This window comes from Oncorhynchus mykiss, chromosome 17, assembly GCF_013265735.2.
Source record: "Oncorhynchus mykiss isolate Arlee chromosome 17, USDA_OmykA_1.1, whole genome shotgun sequence".
NCBI lineage: Eukaryota > Metazoa > Chordata > Actinopteri > Salmoniformes > Salmonidae > Oncorhynchus > Oncorhynchus mykiss.
Genome location: NC_048581.1, coordinates 5298365 through 5321906, shown reverse-complemented (window position 1 = coordinate 5321906; position 23542 = coordinate 5298365). Strand labels below are relative to the sequence as shown.

The following is a 23542-nucleotide window of genomic DNA, read 5'->3' as shown; positions in this document are numbered from 1 at the left end:
GTGATGGCTATTTATCAGTCTGAAGGCCTTGAGATAGAAGCTGTTTAACAGTCTCTCTGTCCCAGCTTTGATGCACCTGTACTGACCTCGCCATCTGGATGATAGCGGGGTGAACAGGCCGTGGCCCGGGTCGTTGATGTCCTTGATGATCTTTTTGGCCTTTGTGACATCGGGTGCTTTAGGTGTCCTGGAGAGTTGCGCTTTCTTCACCACACTGTCTGGACCATTTCAGATGGTCAGTGATGTGTACGCCGAGGACCTTGAGGCTTTTCACCTTCCTCGCTGCGGTCCCGTCGACGTGGATAGAGGCTCTGTGCCGTCTCCTGAAGTCCACCATCAGCTCTTTTGATTTGTTGACGTCGAGGGAGAGATTATTTTCCCCGGCACCACTCCGCCACGACCCTCACCTCATCCCCGTAGGCCGGGGAGGTGGGGGGGCAATTCCAGTCCTCGGGTGTCTTATTGGTGTCACAGTTTTACCCCATCCCCAGCTAACACACCTGACTCCAATAATCACCTAATCATGATCTTCAGTTCAGAATGCAGTTTGATTAATCAGCTGTGTTTGCTAGGGATGGAGAAAAAGTGTGACATCAATCAGGCCCCTGAGGATTGGGGTTCACACCCCTGCTGTAGATGTCTCGTGATTGTTGGTAATCAGACCTACTACTGTTGTGTAGTACAGTATTTAAATTATCTTATAAAAAAAAATCTGCACTAATCCATCAACACACGCGTCTCTTTGTACGTTTACATAAAATATTACACTTAGATTATTAAACAAACGTTTGGCCCCCAAAATAAAATAAATACTACCGCGTTACCCACTCCAGTCAGCAGATGGCGATGTGCAGATTTCAGGCGATACCGCTAGTGTGACGTCTAATGTAGTGGACGGGACACTTCCTCAACAGTAAAACAACAGTAGGTCGGCCACCTCCTTAGCCAAAAACATCAAATGTTTTTAGGCTGTTTTGGTGTACATCAGTCACTGTGTTTTAAACATATTTCTGTTTTGTTTACTTGTTGGTCCATTTAATGTACTATTTACGTTGTTTGTCAGGTGGCTGGCTTGCTAAGTTCGCTTTGCACTAGGCTAATCGCTAATGCTAAGTAGCTAGCGAGCTAACATCCCCGATCATGAGTTCACTTAGCTACTCCACTCCTGCTGAAGAAGAGGGGGTCTGCTGGACGGAGAAAGAAGAAGAGGCTGTTACAGTTAAACAAGAAGTAGAGGATGAGGCTGTTACAGTGAAAGAAGAAGAGAAAGAAGTTACTGTGACAGAAGAGAAAGAAGCTTTCGAAGTAAAAGAGGAGGGGGAGATTACTGTCACGTTGAAAGAGGAGGAGGAAGGAGAGGAAGAGGGGCAGATTACTTTCACGTTGAAAGAAGATGAGGAAGAGGGGCAGATTACTTATACGTTGGAAGAGGAGGAAGAAGAGGAAGAGGGGCAGATTACTTTCACGTTGAAAGAGGAGGAAGAGGAGGGGCAGATTACTTTCACGTTGAAAGAGGAGGAAGAGGAGGGGCAGATTACTTTCACGTTGAAAGAGGAGGAAGAGGAGGGGCAGATTACTTTCACGTTGAAAGAGGAGGAAGAAGAGGAGACGGGAGATCTAAGTAAAACCAGTAAGTAGTGTCTTAAAAACGGGGGCACAAACTCTTCAGTCCTTGAAGATTGCTAGGTCACATGTTTGAAGACGAGGTATTGACATTTAAAAGTTTTAAATATTTATTTAAAAATGAGTTAGTGCTTTATTGGAAAACCATAGGGTGAACAATCCTATGGTAAAACCTACCCTGTGAACGATCCTAGGTTGGTTTTAGTTTTCTTGGTCACATTGTGAATGAGCTATTGAAATTAAGTGATTTGTTAAACATTTTATTATATAAATAAAAATAATGTGCAACACTGGACCATTGAAATTAGGTTTCTAAATCAAGTGGTGAAAGAGGTGATTCTCATGAAAAGTGTCTGTGGACATATTTCTCATAACCGTAACACTTGTTCAAGTTGCTGTAAAAACTCCAGTATTTGTTTTTGCAAGTTTTATTCCCCCATTATGGGTTATTGTGATGTCATTATGGGGTATTGTTGTAAACTCCAAGTTGTATTATCCCATGATGCATCATCTAGTGGAGTATTCATTAGATGAGCACAAGATATTTAAAATGTTTCACTTATATGTGTTCAGAATGAGGATCTTATTCTCACACCCTCCCCCTTTATGACACTTGACCTTGTCAATACCAAAATGACAAAAAAGCTCAAATTTGAGAAAAACTTAGAGACCCATTACCTTACCAACATGGAGATGTTGGGCTTTAGTGATGTGGTAAACACTTAGGGACCCATTACCTTACCAACATGGAGACATGAATGGGCTTTAATTGTGTGGTAAACACTTAGAGAACCATTACCTTACCAACATGGAGATGTTGGGCTTTAGTGATGTGGTAAACACTTAGGGAACCATTACCTTACCAACATGGAGGCATGAATGGGCTTTAGTGATGTGGTCAACACTTAGAGAACCATTACCTTACCAACATGGAGGTATGAATGGGCTTTAGTGATGTGGTAAACACTTAGAGACCCATTACCTTACAAACATGGAGATGTTGGGCTTTAGTGATGTGGTCAACACTTAGAGAACCATTACCTTATCAACAGTCTGATCAAGTCCATTAACCATTAACTCAAATCATGTCTGTCTCTCGTACGTTTGCGTAAAGATAAACAACAAATAAACAATATCTCAAAAGGTTAAATAAAATGCCATCTTTGTTAAAAATAAAAAATAATTGTCTTCAATGAAACTGTAATAACTCCACTTCTCTTCTGTCTTTTAACTTGAAAACCTGAAGTGTTTTGAATTGTTACATGTCCACAAGGGAGGATGTATAATACTGCTGCTGTACTTTAATACTATAATACTATACCATAATATATAATACTATACCATAATACTATAATATATAATACTATACTATAATACTATACTATAATACTATACCATAATACTATAATATATAATACTATACTATAATACTATACCATAATACTATACTATAATACTATACCATAATACTATAATATATAATACTATACTATAATACTATAATACTATACTATACTATAATACTATAATACTATACTATACTATAATACTATACTATAATTGTTACACGTCCACAAGGGAGGATGTATAATACTGCTGCTGTGTCTTTCAGCCTGGACCTGTAGTACTATAATATATAATACTATACTATAATATATAATACTATACCATAATACTATAATATATAATACTATAATATGTAATACTATACTATAATACTATAATATATAATACTATACTGTAATACTATAATATATAATACTATACTATAATACTATACTATAATATATAATACTATACTATAATACTATACTATAATATATAATACTATACCATAATACTATAATATGTAATACTATACTATAATATATAATACTATACCATAATACTATAATATGTAATACTATACTATAATATATAATACTATACCATAATACTATAATATGTAATACTATACTATAATACTATAATATATAATACTATACTATAATACTATAATATATAATACTATACTATAATACTATAATATGTAATACTATACTATAATACTATAATATGTAATACTATACTATAATACTATACTTTAATACTACAATATATAATACTATACTATAATACTATAATATGTAATACTATACTATAATACTACAATATATAATACTATACTATAATACTATAATATGTAATACTATACTATAATACTATACTTTAATACTACAATATATAATACTATACTATAATACTATAATATGTAATACTATACTATAATACTATACTATAATTGTTACATGTCCACAAGGGAGGATGTATAATACTTCCATGCTGCTGTACTTTAGTACTATAATATATAATACTATACTATAATACTATAATATATAATACTATACTATAATACTATAATATATAATACTATACTATAATACTATACTTTAATACTACAATATATAATACTATACTATAGTACTATAATATACTATACTATAATACTATACTTTAATACTATACAATACTATAATATTATACTATAGTACTATAATATATAATACTATACTATAATACTACAATATATTATACTATACTATAATACTATAATATATAATACTATACTATAATACTATACTTTAATACTACAATATATAATACTATACTATAGTACTATAATATACTATACTATAATATTATACTTTAATACTATACTATATAATACTATACTATAATACTATACTATGGTGCTATAATATATAATACTATACTATAATACTATACTATAGTACTATAATATACTATACTATAATACTATACTTTAATACTATACTATGTAATACTCTACTATAATACTATACTTTAGTACTATAATACACTATACTATGATACTATACTTTAATACTATACTATATAATACTATACTATAATACGATACTATAGTACTATAATATACTATACTATAATACTTTAATACTATAAAATATAATACTATACTATAATACTATACTATAGTACTATAATATACTATGCTATAATACTATACTATAATACTATACTGTAGTACTATAATATACTGTACTATAATACTATACTTTAATACTATACTATATACTACTATACTATAGTACGATAATATACTATACTATAATACTATACTTTAATACTATACTATATAATACTATACTATAATATTATACTATAGTACTATAATATACTATACTATAATACTATACTTTAATACTATACTATAATACTGTACTGTAATACTTTACTATAGTACTATAATATATGTATAATACTTCCATGCTGCTGTCTCTTTCAGCCTGGACCTATAGTACCATAATATATAATACTATACTATAATACTATACTATAATACTTTACTATAGTACTATAATATATGTATAATACTTCCATGCTGCTGTACTTTAATACTATACTATAGTACTATAATATATAATACTATACTATAATACTTTACTATAGTACTATAATATATGTATAATACTTCCATGCTGCTGTACTTTAATACTATACTATAGTACTATAATATATACTACTATACTATAATACTTTACTATAGTACTATAATATATGTATAATACTTCCATGCTGCTGTCTCTTTCAGCCTGGACCTATAGTACTATAATATATAATACTATAATACTATACTATAATACTATAATATAATACTTTACTATAGTACTATAATATATGTATAATACTTCCATGCTGCTGTCTCTTTCAGCCTGGACCTATAGTGCTATAATATATACTATAATACTATACTATAATACTATAATATGTTGTGTCTTTGGCTATGCCGGATTAAGTGATATGGCATGCTATTCTATAAAATCCTTTCTCTGTAATTAATATTACCTGATTGAGCTAATCATGTAAATGTAATTAACTAGAGTGTCGGGCACCACAAAATAATATTTATAGAGCAGTTATCTTCCGAATAATCTCTTAAAGACCTAGTAATATTTTACATCAATAGCAGTCATTATCAATCGTCACCTTATTTATGTCTCATCTGAAAGTTGTAAATTCTTGGTTATCTTCACGAACCCTGGCTAACAAGTTGAATCAGCAATACAAAATTGGGTTAATTATTTATTTACTAAATACCTAACTAATCACACAGAATTACATATACACAGAATGAATCATACCTTGATTACAAATGATGTCATAAAGGAAAACGTCCCTGGCGGACGGAGCAGATATGACAGCTGGTTACACAAAGAACGGGGGTTGGGTTTGAGTGAAAGAGCGGGAAGACTGAAGAACAAAGGGAGAAGCTATGCTATCATAAATACAATATCCTATGCCTTCTAAATTACCGCCCATTTGGAAAAGGAAAATGCAATAAATATTAACTCTGAGCTGCGCTTCCATAGGTTGGTGGTAGATGGATGGCCGTGTTGCCCAACAGAATCCTTTGTCCTTTGAAGAGTGTCTCTGGTGGTGAACGGGAAACGTTGTAGTGTTGTCGTTGGGTGGTAGACGGGATACTCTGTCTGTCCTTTCATAGCCCATGTTTTTAACTGCTGTTGCTAACTCAACGTCTAGGATGTTAGAAGCTAAAATCACATTTCATCCCCTCCCAAATAATTTAATATTCAAACATTTAAATTGCACAACAATTCCATGTGAATCTGATAACTATAATGTGTAGGCTTTCCACTGTTTTTCACTGCACTGCATCGCAGTTACTACAGACCCAGGTTCGATCCCAGGCTGTTTCTCAGCCGGCCGCGACAGGGTTACCCATGAGGCGGCTCACAATTGGCCCAGCGTCTTCCGGGTTAGATGAGGGTTTGGCCAGCCGGGATGTTCTTGTCCCATCGCACTCTAGCGACTTCTTGTGGCGGGCAGGGCTCAATGCACACTGATGCTGTCGCCAGTTGTATGGTGTTTCCTCTGACACTTTGGTGCTGCTGGCTTTCGGGTTAAGCGAGCAGTGTGTCAAGACGCAGTGTGGTTTGGCAGGGTCATGTTTTCGGAGGATGCATGACTCTCGAGCTTTGCCTCTCCTGAGTCCGTACGGGAGTTGCAGCGATTGGACAAGACTGTAACTACCAAATGAAAATCACTAAATACAGGAGAACCTGGGGGTAAAAAAAACTGTAAATACAATTTCCCTTCAAGTGGCCCGAGCCATGAAAAACAGACCATTATGCCTTCTTCATCAAACCTTACAGTTGGCACTATGCTTTGGTGCAGGTAGTGTTCTCCTGGCATCTGCCAAACCCAGATTTTTCCATTGGACTGTCAGATGGTGAAGGGTGATTCATCTCTCCAGAGATTTTCATCCCTCCAGTGATTGCATTTCCACTGCTCCAGAATCCAATGGTGGCGAGCTTTACACCACTCCAGTCGACACTTGGCATTGCGCATGTTGATTTTAGGCTTGTGTGCAGCTGCTCGGCCATGGAAACCCATTTCATGAAGCTTCTGACTAACAGTTATTGTGCTGATGTTGCTTTCAGAGGCAGTTTGTAACTCGGTAGTGAGGACAGACTATTTTTACACGCTACGTGCTTCAGCACTCGGCGGTCTCGTTCTGTGAGCTTGTGTGGCCTACCACTTTGCGGCACAATCTTGTTGCTCCTAGACGTTTCCACTTCACAATAACAGCACTTACAGTTGACCCAGGTAGCTCTAGCAGGACAGAAATTTGACGAACTGACTTGTTGGAAAGGTGGCATCCTATGACAGTTGAAAGTCACTGAGCTCTTCAGTAAGGCCATTCTACTGCCATTGTTTGTCTATGGAGATTGCATGGCCGTGTGCTCGATTTTATACACCTGCCAGCAACGGGTGTGTCTGACAAAGCTGAATCCACTAATATGAGTGGGTGTCCACATACATATTGTGTATATTTATTATTATGATGGACAAAAGTGTTTTTTTTTTAAATATTGTTAATATTCTGAAAACCTGACCTCAAATGTTCTGACCTCAGATTAATGAGGGATCTAGTCTGGATTAAACCTCATAGGAAGTAGGATTACATAAATCTCGTCTGGATTAAACCTAATAGGAATAAGGAACTAAAAGTAAAGAAAGAAGTTAACTTTATGTTTGGGGCAAATCCAACACATCACTGAGTACCACTCTTCATATGTTCAAGCACGGTGGTGTTATTGGTATGCTTGTCACCTGCAAGGACTAGGGATAAAAAATAAACTGACTAGCGCTAAGTACAGGCAAAATGCTGGAGGAAAATTGGGGGACAAATTCACCTTTCAGCACGACAATAACCCAATACACAAGGCCAGATATACAGTGCATTCATAAAGTATTCAGACCCCTTGACTTTTTCAAAATGTTGTTTTATGTTACTGCTTTATTCTAAAATTGATTCAATTGTTTTTTTACTTGATCTTAACCGCTAGGCTACCTACTGCCCATTAAACTACATAGTAAGGTTTCATTCAGGCCTCTGTTTAGTATTTAACTAAATACTTTGTCTTTAGCAGGAGAGCGACCAGACTCTCACTCTGACAGCGGGGAGAGTCATTCAGGGGAACCAGACCCAGAGACGTCCAAACCAGCGAGACGACACCACTGCTCCCAGTGTGGAAAAAGTTTTAACCGATCACAACACCTGAAATTACATGAGAGAACACACACAGGAGAAAAGCCTTACCACTGTTCCCAGTGTGGAAAGAGTTTTAGTCAGTTAGGGAGCCTGAAAGGTCATAAGAGAACACACACAGGAGAAAAGCCTTACCACTGTTCCCAGTGTGGAAAGAGTTTTAGTCAGTTAGGGAGTCTGAAAAGTCATAAGCGAATACACTCTGGAGAGAAGCCTTACCACTGCTCCAAATGTGGAAAGGCATTTACATGGTTAGTGGGCCTGAAAATGCACGAGAGGACGCACACAGGAGAGAGGCCTTACCACTGTTCCCACTGTGGAAAGAGTTTTAGGTTGTTAGGGATTCTGAAACTGCATGAGAAAGCACACACACGAGAGAAGTCTTACCCCTGTTCCCATTGTGGAAAGAGTTTTAGGTGGTTAGGGTCCCTGAAAACACATGAGCGAGTACACACACAAAAAAAGGAAAAGCTCTACCAATGTTCACTGTGTGGAATGAGTTTTACCCAGTTAGAAGCCTTGAATAGGCATGACAGGACACACACACGAGAGGATAAGCCCTACCACTGCTCCCAGTGTGGAAAGCGATTTAACTGGTTAAGGCAGCTGAATAAGCATGAGAGAATACATACACAGGAGGAGAAGACATACCACTGCTCTCATTGTGCAAAGACATTTCCCCAGTTAGAGGACCTGAAATCACATGAGAGAATAGAGAGGCTGTGTTCTGACTTGAGTTTTTGACTGATCATTTGACTGATCAACAACCCTCTGTTGTTCATCATGCTTTTCATATTGCATAATGTACATAAATATATAAGTAAGTAGCTGTCACGTAGAGTAGAGCCAGACGGCCAAACTGGAAAACCTAAACCTCAATCAAAATAAAAAAGATGGCGGAGAAGCAAAATGTATTCTGGGTATTATTATTTACTTCTTCTTCTTTACACGGTGATTCCAGAAGAAAAACAACCGTACTGCCATTACAAGTGTACCTTTTGAGGACAGCTTACAACCAATCAAACAGCTCAATCCAAAACGCCTCCAAAATGAACTGAAAGAGAGAGGCTCCTTTTGTACTCATCAGAACAATTAACACAAATTAATTAAGCAAATTACCTATTCAAACCTACCTATTCAAACCTACCTATTCACCTATTCAAACCTACCTATTCAAACCTACCTATTCAAACCTACCTATTCAAACCTACCTATTCACCTATTCAAACCTACCTATTCAAACCTACCTATTCAAACCTACCTATTCAAACCTACCTATTCACCTATTCAAACCTACCTATTCAAACCTACCTATTCAAACCTACCTATTCACCTATTCAAACCTACCTATTCACCTATTCAAACCTACCTATTCACCTATTCAAACCTACCTATTCAAACCTACCTATTCAAACCTACCTATTCAAACCTACCTATTCACCTATTCAAACCTACCTATTCAAACCTACCTATTCACCTATTCAAACCTACCTATTCAAACCTACCTATTCAAACCTACCTATTCACCTATTCAAACCTACCTATTCAAACCTACCTATTCAAACCTACCTATTCAAACCTACCTATTCAAACCTACCTATTCACCTATTCAAACCTACCTATTCACCTATTCAAACCTACCTATTCAAACCTACCTATTCACCTATTCAAACCTACCTATTCAAACCTACCTATTCAAACCTACCTATTCACCTATTCAAACCTACCTATTCAAACCTACCTATTCAAACCTACGTTTTACATTCAACTAAATATACTAAAGTATATACATTGCAACACTTTTTTAAAAATGAAACAATATATAATATCTTTGTAATAATAACATTTACACAATTATATCACTACTGACATGGTGTCTTTCAATATGCCCATTTACATTAATGAGCCATTCGGAAACAGGCATTACAAAGTCAGCCCGATTGCCTTAGCTCGGGTCCTTATCCAGCATACCCGGAAGCTGCAGCGATGGAGAGAGAGGAACAGAACAAACAGCGCGCTCATCCATAACATCGCTAAGTTTATTTGCTTACATTATCTGTATGCTCTTTATACCATAACCGGTTACTGACGGGAGGTAAGTGTGTAATGTACTATAGGGACATTAACTTGTGTGTGGACCCACTGTTAAGGGAATTTTGATCAATGATGACTAATTATGTATACATTTCAATCAGGACTGACCAATCAGAATACTATTATGTTACTGTATATGTACTAATCAGAATACTATTATGTTACTGTATATGTACTAATCAGAATACTATTATGTTGCTGTATATGTACTAATCAGAATACTATTATGTTACTGTATATGTACTAATCAGAATACTATTATGTTACTGTATATGTATGAATTTTCTTTTTAATCCCAGTACTGAATATAATGTGTGTAAATATAATCAAGAATTAGAACAATGACTGTCTGTACCTTGGTAGAAATGAATGAACTTATAGCCAGTCTGGCTAGAAGGCTTATCTACACAAGCATGGCCTTTGCTCAGTCATATATTATCTTAATAGGGAGAGACATGTGACAACCACACAGCCATTGTACTAGAGCGGAGATGAGGCGAGCTAGTACTGAAACTAATGACGTCATTTTCAGTTTATAACCTGTGGTAAAATGTGTAATGAGCAGTACTCTCGTGAATAAAAGCTGCTGGTTGACTTTAAGACTGGGCTCTGTCCATTTTATACAAATAAGGGTCATACAACTCCTTATGAATTGACAGAGTGTTTGATTTTAATTGGGTATTAAAACAGAGGAATTTAATTCCTGCAACACCCACATTATTAATATTAACGTAGCTGATAACGGAGCAGCGAGGCGTGGTGTGTGTGTGTGTGTGTGTGTGTGTGTGTGTGTGTGTGTGCCAAACTCTGCCCGCGGCCAGTGACAGACTTCTCCGTCACTGTAGCCTTTCACAAGCCTTTGTATTTATCATGGATCCCCACCGAGCTTCCTGGAGTCCAGCAAAATGAAGGCAGTTGTACATTTTTAAAACATTACAATACATTCATAACAGATTTCACAACCCATTAAGTGTGTTCCCTCAGGCCCCTACTCCACTACCACATATCTACAACACAACATCCATGTGTACGTGTGTGTGTATAGTGCGTATGTTATTGTGTGTTTGTATGGATGTGTCTGTGTTTGTGTTGCATCACAGATTGTTTGAGACCAGCCACACGGACAGTTGATGAAACGGAGGAGTATTTCTGTCCGTTATGAATCCCTTTTGTGGGGGAAAACTCATTCTGATTGGCTGGGCCTGGCTCGCCAGTGGGTGTGCCCACCCATGGCTGCACCCCTGCCCAGTTATGTGAAATCCATAGATTAGGTCCTAATGAATTTATTTGCATGGACTGATTTCCTTATTTGAACTTTTAACTCGGTACAATTGCTGCCTGTTGCGTTTATGTTTTTTGGTTCAGTATAGATAGTTATAGTTCAGAAACATCTTCCATTCTCACAATACAAATAGAATAAAAGTGCCTCCAATATATTATTCATCATTTAAGGCAAAAAATATAATCCAAAACACCACCCAAACAAACTGCAAATACATCCAACACAGGGGGTTTTTATACTCAAAAGCTTGATGTGGTCAGTGACTGAGATGAACATGGTACCAGACCATTAATACATCATAAATGAATTTGTCCTCATGATTTCACTAAATCCATAGAATGCCCTCATTTTGTTTTAAAACTGTAAAACAGAGGGAAACATTCTTTAAATAAAAGGCGCCATTCTGTAATTTAGCTTCCCGGTCTAAATACACATGGAGGGTGAATGTATCAAACTCTGGCGGTGTGCATTTTCTGTGTGTGTGTTTGTGTGTGTGTGTGTGTGTGTGTATGTGTGTGTGTATGTGTGTGTGTGTGTGTGTGTGTGTGTGTGTGTGTGTGTGTGTGTGTGTGTGTGTGTGTGTGTGTGTGTGTGTGTGTGTGTGTGTGTGTGTGTGTGTGTGTGTGTGTGTGCGTGTGCGTATGTGTTAATCAAGTGCAATTTGCATTTGCTCTGCTGTTTACATTTGCATATGTTATCTTACGGAATGTGGCTTTTTCAGAAGGGATATCAATAAGACGGTCAACTTTGATAAAGAGCCCAAAATAAAACTGACTTTCTGGTTACTAAACGTTTTTGGTTGTCGAGTCAATTTCAAGCTTGTATTTTTATTTTTTTCCCTCAGAATATTTAGGCAAGTAACTAACTCATTGACCCTGCTTTCTTCTGTATGACTCAGGTCTAAGTGTGTTTTATCCAGGATTTATGCAGCAGTAGTCTAGGGTCAGTCTGTTATATCTGGAGTATTTCTCCTGTCTTATCCGGTGTCCTGTGTGAATTGAAGTATGCTCTCTCTAATTCTCTCTTTCTTTCTCTCTCTCTGTCTTTCTTTCTTTCTCTCTCTCGGGGGACCTGAGCCCTAGGACCATGCCTCAGGCCTACCTGGCATGATGACTCCTTGATGTCCCCAGTCCACCTGGCCATGCTCCTGCTCCAATTCAAACTGTTCCGCCTGCGGCTATGGAACCCTGACCTGTTCACTGTGATTACTATTACTTGACCATGCTGGTCATTTATGAACATTTGAACATCTTGGCCATGTTCTGTTATAATCTCCACCCGGCACAGCCAGAAGAGGACTGGCCACCCCTCATAGCCTGGTTCCTCTCTAGGTTTCTTCCTAGGTTCTGGCCTTTCTAGGGAGTTTTTCATAGCCACCCCTCAGAGCCTGGTTCCTCTCTAGGTTTCTTCCTAGGTTCCGGCCTTTCTAAGGAGTTTTTCCTAGCCACCCCTTAGAGCCTGGTTCCTCTCTAGGTTTCTTCCTAGGTTCCGGCCTTTCTAAGGAGTTTTTCCTAGCCACCCCTTAGAGCCTGGTTCCTCTCTAGGTTTCTTCCTAGGTTCCGGCCTTTCTAAGGAGTTTTTCCTAGCCACCCCTTAGAGCCTGGTAACTCTTTAGGTTTCTTCCTTGGTTCCGGCCTTTCTAGGGAGTTTTTCCTCGCCACCGTGCTTCTACACCTGCATTGCTTGCTGTTTGGGGTTTTAGGCTGGGTTTCTGTACAGCACTTTGAGACATCAGCTGATGAAAGAAGGTCTATATAAATACATTTGATTTGTTTACTTTATTATGATCCCCATTAGCTACTGTGTAACGGATGTGAAATGGCTAGCTAGTTAGCGGCGGTGCGCGCTAATAGGGTTTCAATCGGTGACGTCACTTGCTCTGAGACCTTGAAGTAGTGGTTCCCCTTGCTCTGCAAGAGCCGCGGCTTTTGTGGAGCGATGGGTAATGATGCTTCGTGGGTGTCAGTTGTTGATGTGTGTAGAGGGTCCCTGGTTCGAACCCTGGTGGGGACGGACTAAAGTTATACTGTTACAATTACAGCAGCAACTCATCCTGGGATACACATAAAACAAATGAATATAGGACAGTTTACACAACTGTTATAGGTAACAACAACACCATAAGATAACATTACATTATAAATAAAATAAACAATTTAATTGCATAGAGAAAATAACTGGTAAGAAGTAAGAGAAAACATGAGTTCTGGTTGTTTTGCAATGACTCACGACAGAATAAGCAACGTAGTGAATATTTAAACTGCGTTACTCCAGCCAGCAGATGGCGATTTAAGTCTTCCAGTTGATGCCTCTTGCGTGACGTATAATCTAGTGGACGGGACGCTTTTTCAACAGCAACAAGGCTATTGATTCAACCACTTCGCTAGCCAACTAATAACCGAAATATTGACGTTTCTTTGGCAATTTTTTCGTATATTAATCTCGGTGATTTATACACAACTATGTTTACGTATCTAATGGTTTACTTGAATGTAATTTGCTTGGTAACTTTGGAAAAAACTTGTTAAGTTTGATACTGAGTCTAGCACTAGGCTTGCACTAGGCTTGTCGTAAATGCTAACTAACTAACGTCCCTGACCATGTGTTCACTAAGCTACTCCCCTCCTGCTAAAGAAGAGGTCTGCTGGTCGGAGAAAGAAGATCTGGGACTGAACATTATCGTAAAAGAAGAGCAGAATATTACAGTGAAAGGAGAGGAGGAAGCTTTCAGAATAAAACAGGAGGAAGAGGAGGCTGTTATAGAGAAGGAAGAGGATGTTACATTGAAAGAAGAGAAAGAACATTTTGCAGTAAAAGAGGAAGAGGAGGCTATCTCAATGAAAGAGGAGGAGGAAGACGTATTGGGGGTGGAGGAAGAGGAGACAGAAGATCTGATTAACATCAGTGAGTACTGGTTTTAAAACGGGGCAAAAACTCAACGCTTGTGTGTTTTAAAAAAATAAAAATAATCCGCCGACGGAACCATGGAATTCAGACAATTAAAACCAGGGATGTAGTTGACCCTAAGCATTGTTTTCAACACCTTTTTATTTGCAAAATTGCGTTTTACTTAACTTTTTATTTTGATAACTGGCGTTTACCCACTTATTGCGTTCCCAGTGTTGATCAGAGCTCAGAACGTTTATATTCTTGATCCGAGTTTTAATCGCTTCTGCCTCTTAGCCAATGAGTGGAATCATGAACGGTTGTTTGTTCGACTGCGCCCCTCGGTTTTGCCTTGTTACCGTTTCTTTTACGCCTGCTGCGTTAGTTTTTGCAGAGCTGGGTATAATTTGTGTTACGTTCTAACAGGAATCTGTTCCAAAAACGTTGTAAATAACAAGGTTGCCAACAAACAACTCATACCAAGTTATATAGTGCCACAATAAGATACCGGGTAAGGAGTTTATTCTGAAAAATGGCTGTCCTCAGTCTGGTAGCCTACGGACAAACATTAAGAATAAGCTACGTGGTGAGTTGATGCCTATTCGACAGCGAAGTTAGCTAGGTGAATTATTCATGCTACTTTGTATGCGTTGTTTGTTGGAATCATTCTACATTACAATGTTTTTGGAACAGATTCCTGTTGGGACACAAATTATACCCAGCCGTTTAGCAGTACATTCACCACTCCACCCTCTCGCCCTGTCCTGGGACAGTTCAAGGGTCACTGAGATGTGAAACGAACTACCCCAGCTCGGATTCGGGCTCAGCAGACCAACGGCAGGTGGCTATACAAGTAGGCAACTAGACACCGCTGCTGACAGACTAGTGGGGTTTGCGAGATTCTGGATATAAAGTTTTAAAAATTATCCTATTGGACACAAAATAATCTGAAACACAACCAAAACAAACAGCAAATGCACCCAACAAGTTTGTACAGTCACAAGCTTAATGTAGTCATTGCGTGCTAGGAATATGGGGAAACATTTTTTTTAAATACATATTTGCTACTTTAATACACATATAAGTGAATTTGTCCCTTTTGTCCCTTAAAATGGGCGGGGAGAAGAGACTTTAATAGAAAAAGTGCTGTACTTTCTAAACGTGGATGAAAATACCCTCAAATGAAAGTCCTGGAGTAAATGCCAATCCAAAATGCTGAAGTCAGAAATGGTCGCTGTCCCAATATTTTTGGCACTCATGTGGAAAGAGAGCTATTGAAAATTAGATCTGGACGTGAATTCATATCTAAAGCTGTAATAGAAAAAATATTTGTAGAGAATCGAAGGGGGGGGGGGGGGGGGTGAATAGTTATGCACGCTCAAGTTTTCTGTTTTTTTTTGTCTTGTTTGTTTCACACAAAAAAAAGTGTTACATCTTCATGGTGGTTGGCATGTCGTGTCAATCAAATGATCCATTTTAATTTAAATCCATTTTAATTCCAGGTTGTAAGGCAACAAAATAGGTTATTGAAGGATATATAGTTAATGAAGGATATATAGTTAAGGATATATAGTTATTGAAGGATATATAGTTATTGAAGGATATATAGTTATTGAAGGATATATAGTTATTGAAGGATATATAGTTATTGAAGGATATATAGTTATTGAAGGATATATAGTTAATGAAGGATATATAGTTAAGGATATATAGTTAATGAAGGATATATAGTTAATGAAGGATATATAGTTATTGAAGGATATATAGTTAATGAAGGATATATAGTTATTGAAGGATATATAGTTATTGAAGGATATAGTCCAGATTAAACCTAATAGAAAGACATTTTTATTAATGGAGGTTTCATTCAGGTCTCTCCGTTTAACCAAATACTCTGTCTTTGGCAGGAGAGAGACCAGACTCTCACTCTGACAGCGAGAAGAGTCCTTTAGGGGAACCAGAGCCAGAGACGCCCAAACCAGCAGGACCACACCACTGCTCTCAATGTGGAAACAGTTTTTCTACGTTAGGGAATCTAAAACGTCATGAGATGGCACACACAGGAGAGAAGCCTTTCCAATGTTCCCAGTGTGATAAGAGTTTTACCCAGATAGGGAGCCTGAAAAGGCATGAAGGAATACATAAAGACGGGAGGAAGACCTACCACTGCTCTCAGTGTGGAAAGAGATTTACTCAGTTAGGTAGCCTGAAAACACACAAGACCGTACACACAGGAGAGAAGCCTTTCCAATGTTCCCAGTGTGATCAGAGTTTTACCCAGATAGGAAACCTGAATAGGCATGAAGGAATACACACTGGAGAAAAGCCCTACCAATGCTCCAAGTGTGAAAAGAGATTTTTGCGATCACAGTACCTAAAATCACATGAGATGACACACACAGAGGAAAAGTCTTTCCACTGCTCCCACTGTGGAAAGAGCTTTACTCAGTTACGGAGCCTGAAAAGACATAAGAGGACACACACATGAGAAAAGCCCTACCACTGATCCCACTGTGGAAATAGTTTTACTCAGTTAGGGAGCCTGAAAATGCATGAGAGAAGACACTCTGGAGGAGAAGACATACCACTGCTCTCATTGTGGAAAGATATTTTCCCAGTCAGAGGACCAGAAGTCACATGAGAGAATAGAGAGGCTGTGTTCTGACTTATGTTTTTGACTAAGAATATTTGTTTTTGGTTATGCCACATTAAATCATATTGTTTATAATAAATCACTCTCTATACCCTTATGCAATTTATGTTCCTCCAACTCCCCTGAGTCCCTCTTTAAATTCAACAGCTATTGTATGCAGCAATCATGTGCCTATAAACCAGAATTATACTATTACAATTGAGACGGTTTGCCCTCGTAAGAAGTCCACTGTGTGCATAACATTAATAACATGAGCATGTCTACTTCCCAAATCAAATTTTATTTGTCACATACACGTGTTTAGCAGATGTTATTGCGGGTGTGGCGAAATGCTTGTAACAATTTGAATCTGAGACAAGTGCTACAAATAGTCCACGTTAACACGTGTAGCCTAAGAAACAAGGTTCATGATATCAGTAAGTCGCTAGTAACAGACAACATTCATATACTTTCTCTGAAACTCACTTAGAGAATACCTTTCGATGAAATCAAGGGTAGCAATACGTGGTTACGACCTCTATGGAAGAGACAGAAATTCCAATGGGGGTGGTGTCTCTGTTTATACTCAGTCATATTCCTGTTAAGCTCAGAGACGATCTAATGTGAAATGCTGTGGAAGTAATATGGCTACAGGTTCACCTGCCTCACCTAAAGCCCATTCTGGTGGGAAGTTGCTATAGACCACCAAGTGCTAACAGTCAGTATCTGGATAAAACGTGTGAAATACTTGATAATGTATGCGATGTCAACAGAGGTATATTTTCCGGGTGACTAAATATTTACGTGTTTTCATCAAGCTGTCCACTCAGGAATACTCTTCTAACTGTAACCAGTGCCTGTATCCTGGTTCAGGTTATCAATCAACCTACCAGGGTAGTTACAAACAGTAGAGGAATGAAATCATGCAATTGGATATCACAAAATATATTTTTAAATAATAATGTGAATTTTATTTTAACCTTGAAACCTCTTGAATTTAGTTGTTTAATTTAATTGAGTTAATTTGTGTTTCTAGCCGTCAAGATAAAGGTGTATGAAAATGTGTTGAGGTTCCGTGTTCCGAGAACACTTTGTTGACATGAAAAACATTCACTACCTCATGATTGTTACCATCAGTATTACTCCAACATGTCAGAGGAAACACAGGTGCTGATTGTAAAAAAAGGATACAACTAAATTGTTTATTCTGGCCAACAATGTCATAAAAAAATAATTTCAAAATTAGCACAATGTTGTGTCTGACTTCTAAGTAGAGCCAATACTTTCCTCTGTGCAGACTGAGACCTGAATATGAGTATGTACCCTAAGAATGAATACTAGAATAGTAATTGTTTAAAAAATATATGTTTGTTTCTTTTCCCCGTCTAGATCAAATCACAATTTATTTAAAGTGCATTTAACAAAGTCACAACACACATTATAGAGACAAAATAAGACAGAAAGCAAAATCAAAATAATGTGAAAACAGAGAAATCTGTCTCTCTGTGGTTGATTTATCTTTTTTCACTGTATTTGACCTGTCAGGTGGATGGATTATCTTGGCAAATGATAAAATGTTTGTTTTTTATGACATTGTCGGCCAGAATAAACAATGTAGTGAATATTTTTCTAAACTGCGTTACCCACTCCAGTCAGCAGATGGCGTTCTGAGTTTAAGGTGAATGCTTCTAGCGTGACGCATAATCTAGTGGACGGGACCGCACACTTCAACAACAAAGCTGCTAATTTAACCACTTAGGTAGCTTGCTAGACAACAGAAAAGCGAAACACTGAAGCGCCTTAGCCCATTTTGGATATATTACTCTGTGTTTTAAACACAATTCTGTTTACGTATCGAGTAACGTAAGTTCACTTAAACGTAACTGACAATTTGTTGAAATTGATAGTCAAATTAGCACTAAGCTAGTCGCTAATGCTAACTAACTAGCTAGCTTGCTAACATCCCCGACCATGAGCTCAGTAAGCTACTCTGCTAAAGAAGAGGAGGTCTGTTGGACGGAGAAAGAAGCTCTGGGGCTGAACATTGTCGTAAAAGACGAAGACGAGGATATGACCATGCAATCAGAGGAAGGGGCTTTCAAAACGATAAAAGAGGAGGAGGATGTTACAGTGAAAGAGGAGAAAGAAACGTTTGGGGTAAAAGAGGAAGAGTGGATAGAGGCTGTCACAGTGGAAGAGGAGGAGATGGATGCTTTCAGAATTAAAGCGGAGGAAGATGAGGATATCAGCGTGGAAGAGGGGATAGAGGCTTTCACAGTGGAAGAGGAGGAGGTAGAAGCTTTCAAAATCAAAAATGAGGAAGAGGAGGAGGATATATTTAAAAAAGAGGAAGAGCCTTCTAGAGAGGAAGAGGAAGGAGAGGAGGAGACTGAACAAGATCTGATGATCACCAGTGAGTACAGCTGCTTTTGTCAAAATAAAAGTCCTGCAAGTGTGCCATACGTGCACAAAAAAATGAATAACTTTTATTTTGAAAGCAGAGAGAAAGTGGGTTTGGAAAGTCCGTTTAATAATACGTTCCTTTAGCGATTTGTGTCTCAAATTTCTCCCGTTTGAAAGACCAATAAGTCCAGCTCACCAACTCAGTAAGTTAAAATGTAATTTTATTTTACTTCTGGCTTCTGACTGTTCAGTTATTTTTTGTGCAACGCAATTGCGAGTGTAAATACCCCAGCATTTGGTAAAAGCAGCTACAGTGAGAACCGTCTTTAAAAAACAGGGGCACAAACACTGAAGTTGTTGAACTAATGTGTCGTTTTGAAGAGTTCTTCAACTGAAGTCCTACACTTGAATATGTTGTTCAGTACTGTATAAAAAAAATGTTAAAGGCTCAATCTGCCATTGGAACGTGCTTTTTTAAAAACTTTTACATTAAGGAAGTGGCTGCGTTTCCAGATGCTCCTGGAAGCCTCTTACAGATCGCTAAACAACCAAATCTTCTGCTTCTACTCCACAGTAAAGTGCAGTAAAGTAGAGTAAACTGCAGTAAAGTAAACAGTACTCTATTGTGCTCTGCCTGCTATACTGTATTTCCACGTCCATGGATGTCCGGTGTCCGTCGGTGCTCAGTGGGGGAGGGGGCTGGTTACAGCAAATGGAAATAAAAGGCTTGGGGGGGGGGTAACAGAATGATGATAACTTTTAATCACTAAATAATTCATAAACACAATTGAATATCAGTTAAAACACTATACGTTATTGTTAGGTCTACTTTTACTTGTTACTTATGTGAACTTATATCTTATAACTTTCCACCGTCCTCAAAATATTTTAATGATCTGTTTGTTTTTTCAGTGACAAAATGACAAGGCTCTGCCACTACTTTCTTATGTGTCAATGTGTAGTTCATACATGCAGAATTAATATCTTCCCTCAATTAGCCACGGAAATCCCTAGTTTGAAAGTGACACTTTCTCTGGAACTTGTGCTGCGACATTTTCCCTACATTTCCCCCTCGTGGGCCAGCCCCCGAGCCATTCAAGTTCAACAAATGAGCTACAGTCCCTCGCCATGTGAGTGACGGCTAGCAAGAGGCTCATCATGCGCCCACAGCAGATCAGAGGGAGAGTAATGACGTGGTGCACAAATCTACATGTGACGTAGTACGTCATTTTCCAGGGACCACATTTGGATAGTGAGCTCTACTTTCAGGAAAGAAAATACTCAAAAGTTTAGGAGAATCTCTTTAAACTTACAGAAGGAAAATAGAGTATCTGAAACTAAGTATTATAGTTGTCAGGGGAATTTACTTCAACATGATTCTGTTTTGATGCAGCCTGTTTCTAATACCTTTACAGACTGTTTCCAGTCCCTTCTCAGACTGTTTCCAATCCCCCTTCTCAGCCTGTTTCCAATCCCCTTTCAATCCAGTTTCCAATCCCCCTTCTCAGACTGTTTCCAATCCCCCTTCTCAGCCTGTTTCCAATCCCCTTCTCAGACTGTTTGCAATCCCCTTTTCAGCCTGTTTCCAATCCCCTTCTCAGCCTGTTTCCAATCCCCTTCTCAGCCTGTTTCCAATCCCCTTTCAGCCTGTTTCCAATCACCTTCTCAGACTGTTTCCAATCCCCTTCTCAGACTGTTTCCAATCCCTTCTCAGCCTGTTTCAAATCCCCCTTCTCAGCCTGTTTCCAATCCCCTTCTCAGCCTGTTTCCAATCCCCTTCTCAGCCTGTTTCCAATCCCTTTACAGACTGTTTCCAGTCCCTTCTCAGCCTGTTTCCAATACCATTCTCAGACTGTTTGCAATCCCCTTTTCAGCCTGTTTCCAATCCCCTTCTCAGCCTGTTTCCAATCCCCTTCTCAGCCTGTTTCCAATCCCCTTTCAGCCTGTTTCCAATCACCTTCTCAGACTGTTTCCAATCCCTTCTCAGCCTGTTTCAAATCCCCCTTCTCAGCCTGTTTCCAATCCCCTTCTCAGCCTGTTTCCAATCCCCTTCTCAGCCTGTTTCCAATCCCCTTCTCAGCCTGTTTCCAATCCCCTTCTCAGCCTGTTTCCAATCCCCTTCTCAGCCTGTTTCCAATCCCCTTCTCAGCCTGTTTCCAATCCCCTTCTCAGCCTGTTTCCAATCACCTTCTCAGCCTGTTTCCAATCCCTCCTCAGCCTGTTCCAATCCCCTTCTCAGACTGTTTCCAATCCAATCTCAGCCTGTTTCCAATCCCCTTCTCAGCCTGTTTCCAATCCCCCTTCTCAGCCTGTTTCCAATCCCCTTCTCAGCCTGTTTCCAATCCCCTTCTCAGCCTGTTTCCAATCCCCCTTCTCAGCCTGTTTCCAATCCCCATCTCAGCCTGTTTCTAATACCTTTTCAAACTAATTCTGGTAGATGTTTTATAAGACTGTTTGACCTGAAATGTTTGCTTATGCCACAAATGATTTGCATAACAACAGTGAAGTTCAATAGTGTTTTCAATTAGTGTTTATTCAGGTATCTCTGTTTAAATAAACCCTCTGTTTGTCTTTGGCAGGAGAAAGATCAGACTCAGAGGAACCAGAGACGTCCAAATCAGCAAAACCACACGACTGCTCCCACTGCGGGAAGAGTTTTACCAAGTTAGGAAACCTGAGAAGACATGAGAGGACACACACAGGAGAGAAACCTCATCACTGCTCCCAGTGTGGGAAGAGTTTTACCCAGTTAGGGAACCTGAAAATACACGAGAGAATACACACAGGAGAGAAGCCCTACGAATGCTCTCAATGTGGAATGAGTTTTACCAAGTTAGGGTACCTGAAATCACACGAGAGAACACACACGGGAGAGAAGCCTTTCCACTGCTCACTGTGCGGGAAGAGTTTTACAGAGTTAGGCAACATGAAAAGGCACGAGCGGACACACACAGGCGAGAAGCCTCATCACTGCTGTCAGTGTGGAAAGACTTTTACAGAGTTGGGGAGCCTGAAAATACATAAGAGAATACACACAGGGGAGAAGCCTTACCGCTGCTCCCTGTGCGGAAAGAGTTTTACAGAGTTAAGCAACCTGAAAAAACATGAGAGGACACACACAGGAGATAAGCCTTTCCACTGCTCCCTGTGTGGAAAGAGTTTTACAGAGTTAGGGAGTCTAAAAATGCATAAGAGAATACACACAGGAGAGAAGCCTCATCACTGTTCTCAGTGCGGAAAGAGTTTTACGAAGTTAGGGAACCTGAAAATGCATGAGAGAATACACACAGGAGAGAAGCCTTACCAATGCTCCCTGTGCTTAAAGAGTTTTGCCTCATTAAGGCAATTGAAAGAACATGAAAGAATCCACACCATAGAGAAACGTTAGCTATGCTCCTAGTATGGAATTGTATATTTTTAACCAGTCAGTTTTAACCAGTCAGTTTTAACCAGTTAGTTTTAACCAGTCAGTTTTAACCAGTTAGTTTTAACCAGTTAGGGCACCTGAAAAAACCATGACGTAATACATACAGTGACGATGCCTTACCGCTGTCCCAGTGTAGAAACGAATATAGCACATCAAATATACTTTAAGTTAATGACGTTCTATTTTAAAGCTACAATGTGTAACATTTTTGTGCAAACCTGACACACATTCACACAGAAAACCCCCACAAATAATGCTCCCACACTTGTCTCATATATTGTACCGCAAAAGGTTTTGCTTTTGTTTATGCCACATGTATAAAATGTATAAAATGGACCAAAAAATACATCTATGTTTTTTTCATTTAAAAAATAATAACTGAATATGAAGCAGGCTATGTCAGTGTGAATGTATCCGGGTAAAGAACTGCTTACTTAGCGATTACCACTTTCCCCTGATTAGACACATACCTGACTCGAACTCGGGACCTCTGCTTTACAAACACACGTGACCGTCCTCTTCTCTCAAGCGTCTCTACTATTCGCGCCACTCAAAAGTTAGTAATTGATTGGCGCGCGATTGGGACACTTACAACTGACG

At 38.5% G+C, this 23542-nt stretch overlaps 3 protein-coding genes across 4 annotated transcripts in view; 2 read left to right on the top strand and 1 right to left on the bottom strand.

Moving 5' to 3' along the window:
- Positions 1-23542, bottom strand: part of LOC110494908 (zinc finger protein 721) — a 317665-nt gene that overhangs the window by 275836 nt on the left and 18287 nt on the right. The window lies entirely within an intron of this gene.
- Positions 904-9381, top strand: LOC110494917 (zinc finger and SCAN domain-containing protein 12). Of its 2 annotated transcripts, none has more exons than XM_036947946.1 (2): positions 904-1630; positions 8100-9381. In XM_036947946.1, the coding sequence occupies exons 1-2, from the start codon at positions 1141-1143 to the stop codon at positions 8960-8962; spliced, it is 1353 nt and encodes a 450-aa protein (XP_036803841.1). In that variant the 5' UTR covers positions 904-1140; the 3' UTR covers positions 8963-9381. The 2 variants fall into 2 exon arrangements, with proteins under 2 accessions (XP_036803841.1, XP_036803840.1); XM_036947945.1 differs by having other exon boundaries at positions 8097-9381.
- Positions 18832-23246, top strand: LOC118940011 (zinc finger protein OZF-like). Its single transcript, XM_036947951.1, has 2 exons — positions 18832-19525; positions 22095-23246. The coding sequence occupies exons 1-2, from the start codon at positions 19084-19086 to the stop codon at positions 22901-22903; spliced, it is 1251 nt and encodes a 416-aa protein (XP_036803846.1). The 5' UTR covers positions 18832-19083; the 3' UTR covers positions 22904-23246.

Coding starts and splice junctions, on each gene's coding strand:
- LOC110494917 (XM_036947945.1), top strand. CDS start 1,141: ATGAGTTCACTTAGCTACTCCACTCCTGCTGAAGAAGAGGGGGTCTGC. Junction 1,631..8,096: donor GGGAGATCTAAGTAAAACCA/GTAAGTAGTGTC, acceptor CTTTGTCTTTAG/CAGGAGAGCGACCAGACTCT.
- LOC118940011 (XM_036947951.1), top strand. CDS start 19,084: ATGAGCTCAGTAAGCTACTCTGCTAAAGAAGAGGAGGTCTGTTGGACG. Junction 19,526..22,094: donor ACAAGATCTGATGATCACCA/GTGAGTACAGCT, acceptor TGTCTTTGGCAG/GAGAAAGATCAGACTCAGAG.